The sequence below is a fragment of the Furipterus horrens genome, unplaced genomic scaffold, assembly GCF_987537825.1.
Source record: "Furipterus horrens unplaced genomic scaffold, mFurHor1.1.pri manual_scaffold_11, whole genome shotgun sequence".
NCBI lineage: Eukaryota > Metazoa > Chordata > Mammalia > Chiroptera > Furipteridae > Furipterus > Furipterus horrens.
In genome coordinates this window covers 17,992,534-18,005,560 of record NW_028327181.1, presented here as the reverse complement: position 1 = coordinate 18,005,560, position 13,027 = coordinate 17,992,534, and the positions used below count along the sequence as shown (strand labels likewise).

At 39.0% G+C, this 13,027-nt stretch overlaps 1 protein-coding gene across 2 annotated transcripts in view; it reads right to left on the bottom strand.

The window, feature by feature from the left end:
- The window catches only part of SPECC1L (sperm antigen with calponin homology and coiled-coil domains 1 like), a 121,247-nt gene that overhangs the window by 62,116 nt on the left and 46,104 nt on the right, over nucleotides 1-13,027 (bottom strand). For both annotated transcript variants that reach the window (XM_090257387.1, XM_090257386.1), the window contains exons 6-8: nucleotides 8,763-8,836; nucleotides 7,495-7,670; nucleotides 3,715-3,878 (exon numbers count right to left, since the gene is read on the bottom strand). In XM_090257387.1, coding sequence (XP_090113513.1) covers nucleotides 3,715-3,878; nucleotides 7,495-7,670; nucleotides 8,763-8,836 — 414 coding nt within the window. The remainder of the gene's footprint in view (nucleotides 1-3,714; nucleotides 3,879-7,494; nucleotides 7,671-8,762; nucleotides 8,837-13,027) is intronic.

Genomic DNA, 13,027 nt, shown 5'->3' with positions numbered 1-13,027 from the left:
ATTTTTTGTTCCCTAGAGTAGTTGTATTTATTTCCAACCCTGGTTTTGCCAGTCATTTTATTTTTGCTAATTAGTTTAATGAAGGTTAAAGTGCTCCTCAAATCAATGAAATCCAAGAAGAAAACAAACAAACAAACAAACAAACCCAAGAGGAGTGCTTCTGTTAACTATGTCAGGTGAGAAGCCTGAAACGTAGTACATGTTCACTCTCTGTATTAAACAAAGGAAAGCTGGGCTCCCGCTTATCTTTGCTCACTTTCCCCTCTGGAGTATATTATTTTCTGGTTTACATTTAATGCATGGAAGTTTAATTATACACTCATGTGTCAGCCTTCCTCTCTTGACTGAGCTGTTCAAAAGTAGGATCCATAATTTATTCACTTCTAGATACTTGGGCTTAGCACAGATTCTAGTAGAGGGTGCATAAAAATGGTTCTTCATCTGAAGCCAAATGAAAATCAAAATGCAATCAGATGCATCACATGGAGCAAGATGAAGTAGATCACTGCAGACCTTTTTATGTAGCTAAGTACATATATCTAGGACTGTTATTTTTAGATGTATTTTTTGTTAAGATAAAATTCCCATAACATTAACCATTTTTAAAAGTACAGTTCAATGGCATTTATGACATATTTAACAACTAAAATTATCTCCACCTAGTTCCAAAACATTTCATTACCCTCAAAGGAACCCCAGTATTTTTTAAGTAGTCACTCCCATCTACTTTGTCCCCTGGTTCCTAGCAACCACCAGACCGCTTTCTGACTGCATGGATTTACCTATTCTGCATATTTTATATAAATAGAATCTTACAATATGTGGCCTTTTGAGTCTGACTTCTTTTGCTTAGTGTATTTTCAAGCTTTATCCACATGGTATTGTATATTAGTATTTCATTCCTTCTTACTACTAAATAATATTCCATCATATGGCTAAACCACATTCTGTTTAGCCATTCATCAGTGGATGGACATTTGTCTGAATACTTATGCTTACTTCTTTTGAGTATATAACTAGGAGTGGAATTGCTAGGTCATTCAGATGTATTTTATTATAAAATATTGTTTTTTTATAAAAAGGTCAATATAGAAGTAGTAAAGCCCATTTTATTGAAATTTTCATAATTGCATGGTTTTAATTTAGTGTAGAGATTCCATTATCATTTTATTTTAGAATATACATTTTCAAAGTCTTTTTTCATCTTACCCCATCATTATACACAGAGGTAGCGATTAAGAACAGTACCAAGTGCATCTTTTTTAAACTTTCAATGAAAATATCTATGTTCTTTGAAAAACAAAATGAGCCCTCACTGGTGTGGCTCAGTGGGCTGGGCATCATCTCACAAACTGAAAGGCTGCCAGTTCGATTCCTGGTTAGGGCACATGCCTGGGTTGCAGGCCAGGCCCCCAGCTGGGTGTGTGTTAAGAGGCAGCCAATCAATGTTTCTCTCCCTTCCTTTCTCCCTCCCTTTACCTCTCTCTAAAAATAAATAAAATCTTTTCTAAAAAACCAAAAAACAAAACAAAATGAGGCCACATTATATAATAGTTGTCTTCAACTTGTTATAAAGGATTGCATACATATTTTAATATCAGTGCTTCGAGATTTACCTCATCTTTATTAAAGGAGGCATAGTATTCTATTGTATTAATGGGTCATAAGTGACTTAACCATTTTAATGGGCAGTTAAGCAATTTCCAGGTTTTCCATTTTTTTCCTAACAGTAATTAAAAACTGTGTGTGTGTGTGTGTGTGTTCCAGTATCATATATAAGAGGTTTGGGGACTGTAAATATGGCATTTTACATTGGAAGATACTGATACTGCCTAATTGTACCCCAAAATACCTGTACCAAAAGTGTATAAGTGTATACAAGTAATTTTTGCTCTTATTTTAAGTCAAAGAAAACTGATTTTGTGTATAATCAAAGAATACAGATTCTAGAAATTATATTCTTATTAGAGTGAATTATAATAAAGCCTATCATGACATTTAAAGAATTTCTAGATGAAAATTTAAGCTTTAGGCACAATTCAATTAGTAGTTTTAACAAATTTCATTCCTTTCCCTTTCCCAGAGCTGAGGAGGTTAAAGGGATGAAAAGGAGCCAATTACTTGAAGGTGGGGAGGGTGTGCTTCCAGGCAGAAAAAAGCTTATATGATACAGAGTGTGGCTTGCTTCAGGACCCAAAGTGCAGTGCCGCTGGAGTGCAGAGGGAGGAGGAAGAGGGGTTCAACTGAGTAAGAGGAAGGCAGGGTCAAACCATGTAGGCATCTGGGAAGCTGAATTTCATTCTAACTATAATAAAGCAAGTAAAGAATTTTAAGGAAAGATCGATCATGAAATAAAATGAGGAGACTAAGAGGTTACTGGAATTAATAGTTGATGGTGGCTTCAACTAGTAGTTGATTGTGCCACTGGAGATTGAGAGAAGCAGACAAAGCAAAGATACGCATGTTAAAGGCTGGATCAAAAGGACGTGCTATGGATTAGATGTAGAGGTGAGGAAGAAGGGTTGAAAGCAGGAAGATTTCTAGATTTCTGCTTGAGTAACTGGGTGGAATGGTGCTGCCATTAATACAGAGAAAAGACTGAAGCTGAGGGATGAGATTTGGTTTTGGACATAATGAGATGTCTAGGAAACACCTGAATATCAATGTCAGTAGGCATCTGAATATACAGGCCTGAAAAAGTTCAGAGGAAGGGAAAGGGCTGATGTCATACACTGAAAGTTTTTTGGCACACAGAAGGTTCTCAAAGTCATAGGCAGCCCAGGCTGGTGTGGCTCAGTCTGCAAACCAAAGGGTTGCTGGTTCGACTCCCAGTGAGGGCACATGCCTGGGTTGCGGGCAAGGTTCCCAGTTGCGGGCACGCAAGAGGCGACCACACATTGACGTTTCTCTCCCTTTATTTCTCCCTCCCTTCCCCCTCTCTAAAAATAAATAAATAAAATATTAAAAAAAGAAAGTCACAAGCATGTTTGAAAACACATCTGTCGTCGTCGTCGGCAGCCGTCCGTCTCGAGAGACGATGGTGTAGCTTCTTAAGAGTCTATCTGCACCGCCGAGAATGGCTGTGCATTCCGACTCAGGAGTGACATGGTATCTGTCTCCTCCCGTGTTGAATTGACATCTTGCGATGACACTGAAGCTACAGAGCCTGGGCAGGGTAATATGGAGGGTCTGCTGTTGCCCATGCAGCAGACCCCCCCTCTCTTCGCAGCTGAAGGGTCCAAGGGAAAGACAGAGTCGATACAGCTTGGGTTCAGGTGCGCCGCAGGAGTTGCCGGTGTTGACTACAACATCAAACCGCCTTTAGGGACTCCGGCTCCGGATTTTCTGTCGGGGTTTACTCCCTTAGCCTTTCCCCTGAAGAGGTATCCCGCAAGGCAGCGGAGGTTTTTCGGAATCAGAGTTTTCCTTCTCTGAATGTTTGTGCATATACAACTCATATGATGGATAAGGAGGACTAATAAAGTTCATGAACCTGTAAAAGCTGATACAGGCACAAGCCTGAGACCAAGATCTCTGAGGCTGAAAAGTTCCCAAATCTCCTGTTAACACCTTTTAGTAAGACTAATTCATTAATACTGTAAGAAATTTCATGAGACTCAGAGAGTAAGACAGTAAAGAATATCAAAGTAGACCAGAGAACACACAGTAAGTGAATATGACTGCCTGCCCTTGGCACAATGTCTAAGAAATTACCTTGAGATGCACTGTCGAAGGACTTGATGAGGGTTTTTACAGTAGGAGTAGGCTCAGAGGAAGTCGAGGATCTTCTACTCAGCCCCATCCCTTGCCTTAAGGCTGCCAGGTCTCTCTCAACAGCATTCATGTAGTTATACACCCGGCCTCGCTCCTCCTCTTGCCTGAAAACAATATTGAAATCAGGGCATTTTTTTTTTACATATATACACATTTTCCCCTCCCAACCAAAAAGCATTAAAAAGTATCGGTTTAAAATTTAAAAAAATACTACCAGTTGAGCTGAGTAAATTACTTGGTCTAATATTCTCATTTGCTTGGTAAATTCCAGGAAATGATACTAAAATTTTTATATCAGGTTAATCTAAGTCGGTTAAGTAACCATCAGTTTCCATTTTCATCTGAGTTAAGTGTAAGGTGAGGACATCAGTAATCAATTAGCAGTAAAATGGGAGGCGGACTGGCCAAGATTCTGACTCAGAACATGGGATCACAAGGTTCTGAGCTGCTGAGAAGGCCTGGCCCCTCTCAGGAGAGCCTGGGAACTCACCAGTACATACATATAATCTATTCTGGCTCTATCAAATATGCCATGTTTACACAGAGAAATACAAAGAGATGAAATCAAAGCCTATACTTTTAAAATAAAATGTAAAAAACTGCTGTAGTCTCCAAATAGAATTTCTCAAAAAACAAAAAAAAAAGGACTGAGTCCATATTAGTAACATGAGTCCTAGATGCTCAGTGCAATGGATCATGAGTCATCTAAAAAAATCAATTGCACTTCATTTCTGGCCAGTTCTTATTCACTGAGCTAACACAGAAGTTTTCATCTGGAAGGAAATTTCAACTGCAGAGTTTGTACGTGTCATATAACTATCAAGTAAGTTCATAGGTGAACAAAAATTAAGCCAGTCTTTAGAAAAATTTGTCATTTGGCTCTTCTGACAAGAGTTTTTTGCCTCAGGATATGCAATTAGAAGTTTTAATAAAGATTATACAATGTGGGGATTGACTATGGGAGAAGGGGTGGGCAGGGTGGGGGAGGAGCAATGGGGAAAAAAATGGAACAACTATAATAGAACAACAATAAATAAATAATTTAAAAAAATAAAAAAGAATATATAACAGTAACTGTCAAAATTTTTGGTCTTAGAGTTCATTTCCACTCTTAAAAATTACTGAGGACCCCAAAGAGCTTTTTTTATGTAGATTCGTCGTCGTCGGCAGCCATCCGTCTCGAGAGACGATGGTGTAGCTTCTCAAGAGTCCATCTGCACCGCCGAGAATGGCCGTGCAGTCCGACTCGGGAGTGACACGGTATCTGTCTCCTCCCGTGTCGAATCGACATCTTGCGATGACGCTGGAGCGTCCTCTCCAGTGAAGCCGAAGCTACAGAGCCTGGGCAGGGTGATATGGAGGGTCTGCTGTTGCCCATGCAGCAGACCCCCCCTCTCTTCGCAGCTGAAGGGTCCAAGGGAAAGACGGAGTCAATACAGCTTGGCTTCAGGTGCGCCGCAGGAGTTGCCGGTGTTGACTACAATGTCAAACCGCCTTAGGGACTCCGGCTCCGGATTTTCTGTCGGGGTTTACTCCCTTAGCCTTTCCCCTGAAGAGGTATGCCGCAAGGCAGCGGAGGTTTTTTGGAGTCAGAGTTTTCCTTCTCTGATGTGCCCTGACTGGAAGATCGAACCAGCGACACTTAGCTCGCAGGCCGACGCTCAATCCATTGAGCCAAACCAGCCAGGGTAGATTATATCTACTGATATTTACCATATTAGAAAGTAAACCTAAGAAGTATTTAAAATATTTAACTAATCTAAAAATAAAAATAAACCCAGGGCTTTATGAAAAACGTCTGTATTTTCAAAAACCAAAAATATTAATAAAAACAGTAGTGTTTTTATATTTTTGCATATCTCTTTACTGTCTGGCTTAATAGAATACTGCTAGGTTCTCATTTCTTGTACATTCAATCGATTGCGATGAGAGAATAAAGCAGGCTCTAGAAAACTTCAGTGATATTAAAATATATAATTGGGTTTTTTAGATAATTGTGGCTATTCTTCATTGATGCTACACCAAAATGCAACAAGTGGTAAGTAACCGTTTCTTAAAAGTTAGCTGCAACGTGGAATCTGAAACCATATCCATTAAAATCCCCTGATCTATCTTGTACTTTGGAAGTATCTTTTAGCTATATATGATTGTGTTACATCATGCACTGGTCATATGGAAAATATTGGTTCACTGAGTTACACGAACTTTCCAAATGTTGATGCCTGTCATTATACCATTTATTTTTTAAAAGGCACATTTGTTAATATCACCAATGATCTCATCAGGAAACTCTTTAAATGTGGAAAGCTGCCAAGCTTGCAATGCACACACGAGTTTTTCAAAATCCTAACTTTCACTTAAAAGCCCATATTTTATCACTGGCACAAAATGCTGACAGATGTTTTCCTTGAAGTGAAAGGCTTTCTTAATCATTTTCAAGAAATAGCCACCAAATACCAAAGTCTGAATATCCATAGTTAGTCTGTTACTCAGTCTCAAGTAATAAAGGTGTTAAATGAATTTTTTAAAAAAGAGCAAAGAACATGTGAGCATTATTATGGAAGAAGTTTGGCCTCACAGACCTCACTTTGAGAACTGCCACTCTGCAAGATGCTACTTATTTCAAAACAGTTCCTTTAAATATGTTTCTCAAAGACTGACAAGCTTTCAGTATCCAATGGAATGATTCTTTAAGAGTAGAATTTCAGTCACTCAGGTTAACTTAAGAATGGCGCATTTCTGATACAAAATCCATTTAATAGTATTCAGGGGGAAAAAAGTAATGTAATACAAGTTTTAAACCAGTGGAAAAACAGTAATCTTCTATCTCATTCTATGTTCTGCTTAAAGAAGCCAAAGAAAAGTGAGCAATACTGTCCACTAGAATTAGGCAACAATAAAATATGATAGCTTTTCAAAGATAGTCTGTTAAATATTTTTCTAAATTTTTGCCCTATGCCTACTTAAGAATTATTCAAAATAATGAATAATCAAATTCTTAGTAATAACCTCAAACACACAAACTACTCTCTCTCCTACTCATAAAGAGTCTCAATGAAAACCTCAGAGAAAGCCACTAATGTCATCTCATAGAATACTTTTTATGGGTTTCCAATGATCTCTATGTCAGAAGTGGAAAAAATACCACTGTGGAGATTCATGTAGTTATAAGTATAAAACAAGTGAAAACTCAAGCGAGTGATGGGGAGAAATTTACTTTGCATCCTTTACTTGGGTCTCTAACAATAGCAGCTAAAGTAGGTTCACCAGGGTCCTGCAGACATATCCCATCGGAGCCTTACAAACAACACTGTAAAGTAAGTAGTATTGTCTTCATTTTAAAGATGAACAAACTGAGGTCCCCCACCAAGATCGTTCAGCTAGGATGAGGCAGAACTGGACAGGTGAGAAGTCTGTCTGTCTTCAGAGTCTACACCCGTAATCAGGAGGCTATAATTTAAAGAAAAGGGCTAGAACGTGGTCCTTTCCAGAGAGGTTATGATTAGGGACACTGAGAACTCTGAAGGATCCACACAGACTGCGCTACTTCACAAGTGTCACCCAATGAGGCCAGAGAAGTTGAGTAGCCTCCATGGGACCCAGACTCAGCCATACCAGTGTCAGACCCCATGTTCTTTCCATCGTATATACCTCATGACAAAACTGGGACCTAAGTGTGCTCTATTGAAACATGTACACTACTGGTTTCTCCAAACATACTTGCGTGACTTTATTTCTTCCAATTCTTTTGTGAGCTTCTCATTTTTTTCCTGAGCCTCATGTAACCGGCGCTTCAGATCACCAATCTCCTCTTGGGCTTCAGATTTAATGTCGTTTGCAATGACCACTGCAGTCTGAAGATCAGCTTGAAACTGCCGCCATTCTGCAGATTCTTCCTGTATTAAAATAACTAAATTTTTACTTCCAAAAGAGAGCAATACTTATATAAAAACAATAAAATGTTTTTATGATTAAGTTGCTGTAATGAACTGTCCCAAATGATGATAAATTCCTTTTAAATCCCACAGAATTGTTATTACCTACAGTTAACAGGTAATGTAATAATTATTACTGAACTTGTTCTTAATGAGGAAAAGATTTTTCTAGCCATCTGTCTACTAAGGCATCAAGGGTTCAAAAAGTGCTCAATAAATATTAATGACGGTAATGTCAAGCCTTCCTCCCTCATTCAAGTTTCAAAGTAAGTCTTAGGGAAATAAATATATCGTCCAAAATCATAGCACTTTACCCTGAAAAGCTCAAGAAGGAAGATAATGATGTATGAACCATACCTATAAATATCCTGACATCAAAAACTAACAGGAAAAAAAAATCAAAATTAAAGGAAAAGGAAGAGGAAGCCAGAAGAAAAACACTAAACTTAATCTAGGCAGACAAAATCAGAGAGAGACAAAGAGAGAAGCTAAGGAATTGTATGGTCCACTGCTTCCCACAGTCATGGAGGATGCAGGTGTGGCTGGGTGGGGAAACCTCCCCAGGGCAGTCACCTCTACCACAGCCGCCCACTCCCAAGCCCAGCACCCGCCACCCCCAAAGTAATGTTCTGACACCGTGAACGTAGCCTGAGCAACTGTGGCATGACCCAGACTATGAAATTAGCTTTCCCTCACCCTCTGCATCAGAGTGGCATGGCTGTTGGCAAGCTGATCAAATCCACAGAAGACTGAAAACAGCTTGGTTTGGAATATTTTATAATCCAGAGCTAGTTAACTTTCTTTCCAAAAATATAACACTTGCTTTTTAACTCCATGTTTCTAAAATTACCAGTTACAAATTCTTCTATCCAGAATCTAGTACCAATCCCAAATTGAAATGATGACATTTGCTTTCTAACCAAAGCCTAGTGGGGTCAACATTATAATTGTATTTGAAGCTTAACATGAATGTTAACATGGCCAATGACTACCTTATGCTTAACTTTCAAAACCTTGTTTTCTAATGAGGTAGCATATAAAGATCTATCCTACCCGAAGTCTCCTGTGTAGTGTCTTGATTTCTCTTTCCATGTCATGTTTTTGGTCCTGGAGTTTTTTAACCGTATCTGAAAAGATCACAAAAGTTTAAATATTTATTCTTAAAGCTGTATTCAGAAAGAATGGTATAAAGGGAGGAGGTAATTAAATATGACATTCAAAAAAAGTCATCTTGCCCAAAGACTTTTTATTTTTCATAAAAAAAAAATGTTCACTCCAAGTATTAACCAATATTACTTTCTAAAGAAAATGTTGAGTTTAAATCACAATTTCTAGATTACTTCCTTCCTCAGTGTCTTAAATCTAAAACAAAAAGTTAAGTAAAATCAATTGTTAGAAACACATATATTGTTGGCTCACAATCAATCAAAACAATATTGACTGCTATCACAATGTGAACTTTTAATCACAAGGATTATTAATCTAAGTATTTGTGCGAGCATAACTTAGACACTGGAATAAAAGTCATGAGTTAATAAAATTTTTACAAACTTAATTATATAATACCCTTGGGAGCTGCTACTTACATTAATTCTAGGGGAATTACAAAATAAAAAATATATTTATAAAGTAAATCAATACTCAAGTTACTTCTTGCATAATATGAATTTTCTTCAACAATTTCACTCACTGTAAACACTTAACGAGCACTAATACATGAAGTTCCATACGAGATAGAGTGGGGGTGCAAAGATGAAGACACAGCAAGGCCGGTCAAATGTATGGAGAAGTCACACTCCAGTCAGGTTCTGCTCTAAAACCCATGCTTAAGGACAAGCGCCTTAGGAGGGTGCCATGCTGGTGACCGCTGCTCAGTAGATCCACCACAGCTGGTTATTTCAACAGCTCAAGAACAGGTGACTTTCTCTGTGGTCAAGTACCAGAAAATGCACATCTGGTGACAAACACTCTGACTTTACCAACCGTCCCCCACCCCAACAGATCCCTGTCCTTTCTGTGTTCCAACTCTGCCTACACCGCCTTGTAACTGGTGCTGCGAACACTGAGATGTTGCTTTATACGTCTGTCTCTACCACAGGCCTGAAAACACTCCAAAGGCAGGAGCCGTGTGGTGACTTCACAGCCCCAGCACCTGCCACATGGTAAGACTAGACTGTAAATGGAATAAATGTATAAAGAAAGGTAATGGAAAAAGCGAGAAAAAGCAGCACTAAAATCGTTACCTAGGATTGTTTTTAAAATATTCCATCGATAGAACTTGACTCTATCTTATCAGGGATATCATAGCTATAGACATGATGTTTCTGAGGAAATATTTCCTTCCATTCCTTACACTTGTGACAAGAACCCAGGCATAGAGAACACTTGTGTGCAATGATACATGTAATTAAAAAGTCCTCCTTAAGGTAACAAATGACTGATTAGCTTTTAATCAAGACCCTAACATATGAGTAAGCTGGTATTTTTTTCTTACATTGCTCAGTGTCTTCCTCCTCCCAGTTCCATTAGGAACTGTGACATTATACCTTTAATTCAAAATTGGTCAACGGTGTTATGATATTTTTAAACAGCATGAATTCATTTCAGTAACAACAAAAATCCTAGAACATTTATAACAATTATATGTGTAATCATTAGAAACATATAATAACGATACATTTTTATAAGCAGGATTTAAAAAACAAATGAGAAAATATGAGGGGAACTGGCCAGTTTTGGCAACCTGTAGTAAATTTCTTCCCATTCTGTACCCCCAAAATTGTTCAACAATGTTAGGGACTACAAAAGACAAAGGATTTAAAATTTACTCATTAATTCAACAAGTCTCAGAAGTATCTACTTGGTACCAGGAAAGCTGGCATGTTGTGCCAGGCTTTTTTCTAGGTGCTTAAGATATAAGAGAAAGGAAAAACAGACATAGTCCCCAACCACTTAAGAGACAGAAAGACCAGCCTTGTGTCCAGCTAGCAAAGATGGATGTTTTTACATAAAAATTTCATTCATTTACAAGTCCATCTCTATACAAGCTACATTACATCGGTCCTAATTTAACTGAGAAACTAAGGGTCAACCAGTCATCCAATTTGTTTAAGAGGACACCAAGGTGAGTGCGTGAGTCCAATACCATGATCTGTGTCCCCAGAGGCAAGGATTACTCTGGAACCAGCAGGGTAACTTGGCTCTGTATGAGGAGCCAAGAGTCTTCATGATATTATCACACACAGATTAAGGAGTAAGGACAGAAGCTGAAATATTTCTACTGTTGAAAACACTAGGGATTCCACCTTCCATTTACACTATATTCACTTATGCAGGAAATAATTTTACAATTAAAACAAACCAAAAGTGTAATTTCTCCTCCTCTACTGAAAATAGTTTTCCTTTTCTTCTAGTCACAAAGGACACATCTATCCATCTTTAGATAATTCGCATGAAACAAATGACAGCAATCTTACTACAGCTCACTTTTTACATCTGGTGTCTTGATTCTCAGATGACATTTTAGATTGATCATAAAACAGCAAATTTCATTCATTTCATCCTTTTTATCAACTTCTACCATTCACATGGCCACAAAATTCACATAATCACTATTCTTAAAAGACATTCTTCTTCATCCAACACTACATATTTATTATTGTCACGTCTTCTTATTCCTTTTAAGTAGTAGAGAAGCTGGCGGTCAGTGGACATAGAGGGTGGGGAAAAAGTCGGTTTACAGTTGTGAGTACCCGAAACACAGTTTATTCTTATGTTATTATTTATTAATCATTGTATTATTTCCATACGAACAACTGTAAAGCTATTTTTTTAAAGCTGCCTATATTTGGGGAGGATAAAATACACGAAAAGTGTCACGAGGGAAACTGATTTAAACTTTACAAATCATAACTGTATTGTCACTTTGTAATATAAAGTACTAAAAAGACAATAAGCTTTTTCTTCCTTAGAAGCAAAGGAGTCTGTGCTTAAGTTCTTGTCTTGAAAATTAGCTTGGCCCAATTAACGGTCACACAAAAGGGCAGATATACCTTCAACTCTGGAGCCTCTAAATGCACTTTCTTTCTTCAGTTTTCCTGGTGTGAGGGACACTGCCATCTACTGTCCTCAACTCAAAAGCAGCATTAAACTAGCAAAGTACAGAAGTACTATGATCTCATTTTTAAATTACACCTTATAACTCAATTTTACAATGCTATTTTTATTCTAGAAATCAGGTAAATTGCTATTCTTATTGTTATTAGACCAATTTTGCTCTGAACAATTTTGGGCCTGTCCTGCCTACTTAATAGTGTTGTTCATAATCCTTTCACCACCAAGACCTACCAACCCTGACAAATCAAGATCAACCAGACTTCCACTCTGGCTCCAGCTACATGCTCATCACTCATGTAGATGCTACTAGACAGCTACGGGCACAGACCAACCTATGACCCTTGGGGGTGTAAAGCGGTGAAAGTTCCCAAGCAACCTTTCAGGCCCTCCAAATTCAAGAAAACCCTCAAGGTACTGATACCCAGTGCTCTGTCAGGCTCCTACATCTGGTCAAGTACCTCCAACGAATATCAGGCACAATTTTTAGAAGAAGGAGAAGAGTCGTCGGCAGCCGTCCGTCTCGAGAGACGATGGTGTAGCTTCTTAAGAGTCTATCTGCACCGCTGAGAATGGCTGTGCAGTCCAACTCGGGAGTGACACGGTATCTGTCTCCTCCCGTGTTGAATCGACATCTTGTGATGACGCTGGAGTGTCCTCTCCAGTGAAGCTGAAGCTACAGAGCCTGGGCAGGGTGATATGGAGGGTCTGCTGTTGCCCATGCAGCAGACCCCCCCTCTCTTCGCAGCTGAAGGATCCAAGGGAAAGACGGAGTCAATACAGCTTGGCTTCAGGTGCGCCGCAGGAGTTGCCGGTGTTGACTACAACGTCAAACCGCCTTAGGGACTCCGGCTCCGCATTTTCTGTCGGGGTTTACTCCGTTAGCCTTTCCCCTGAAGAGGTATGCCGCAAGGCAGCGGAGGTTTTTTGGAGTCAGAGTTTTCCTTCTCTGATGTGCCCTGACTGGAAGATCGAACCAGCGACACTTAGCTCGCAGGCAGACGCTCAATCCACTGAGCCAAACCAGCCAGGGGAAAGAAGGAGAAGAGTAACCAATCAGTTAAACCACCCCTCGGGGGCAAAGGAGAGAGGCAGGAGGTGCATCCAACCGTTGGGTCACAGCTTTATCCCCAAACCAGAATTCCTGATGTGTAATGAGGACACAGATGAGCTTTAAATGAACGATTTACTACTTTTATTTTTCT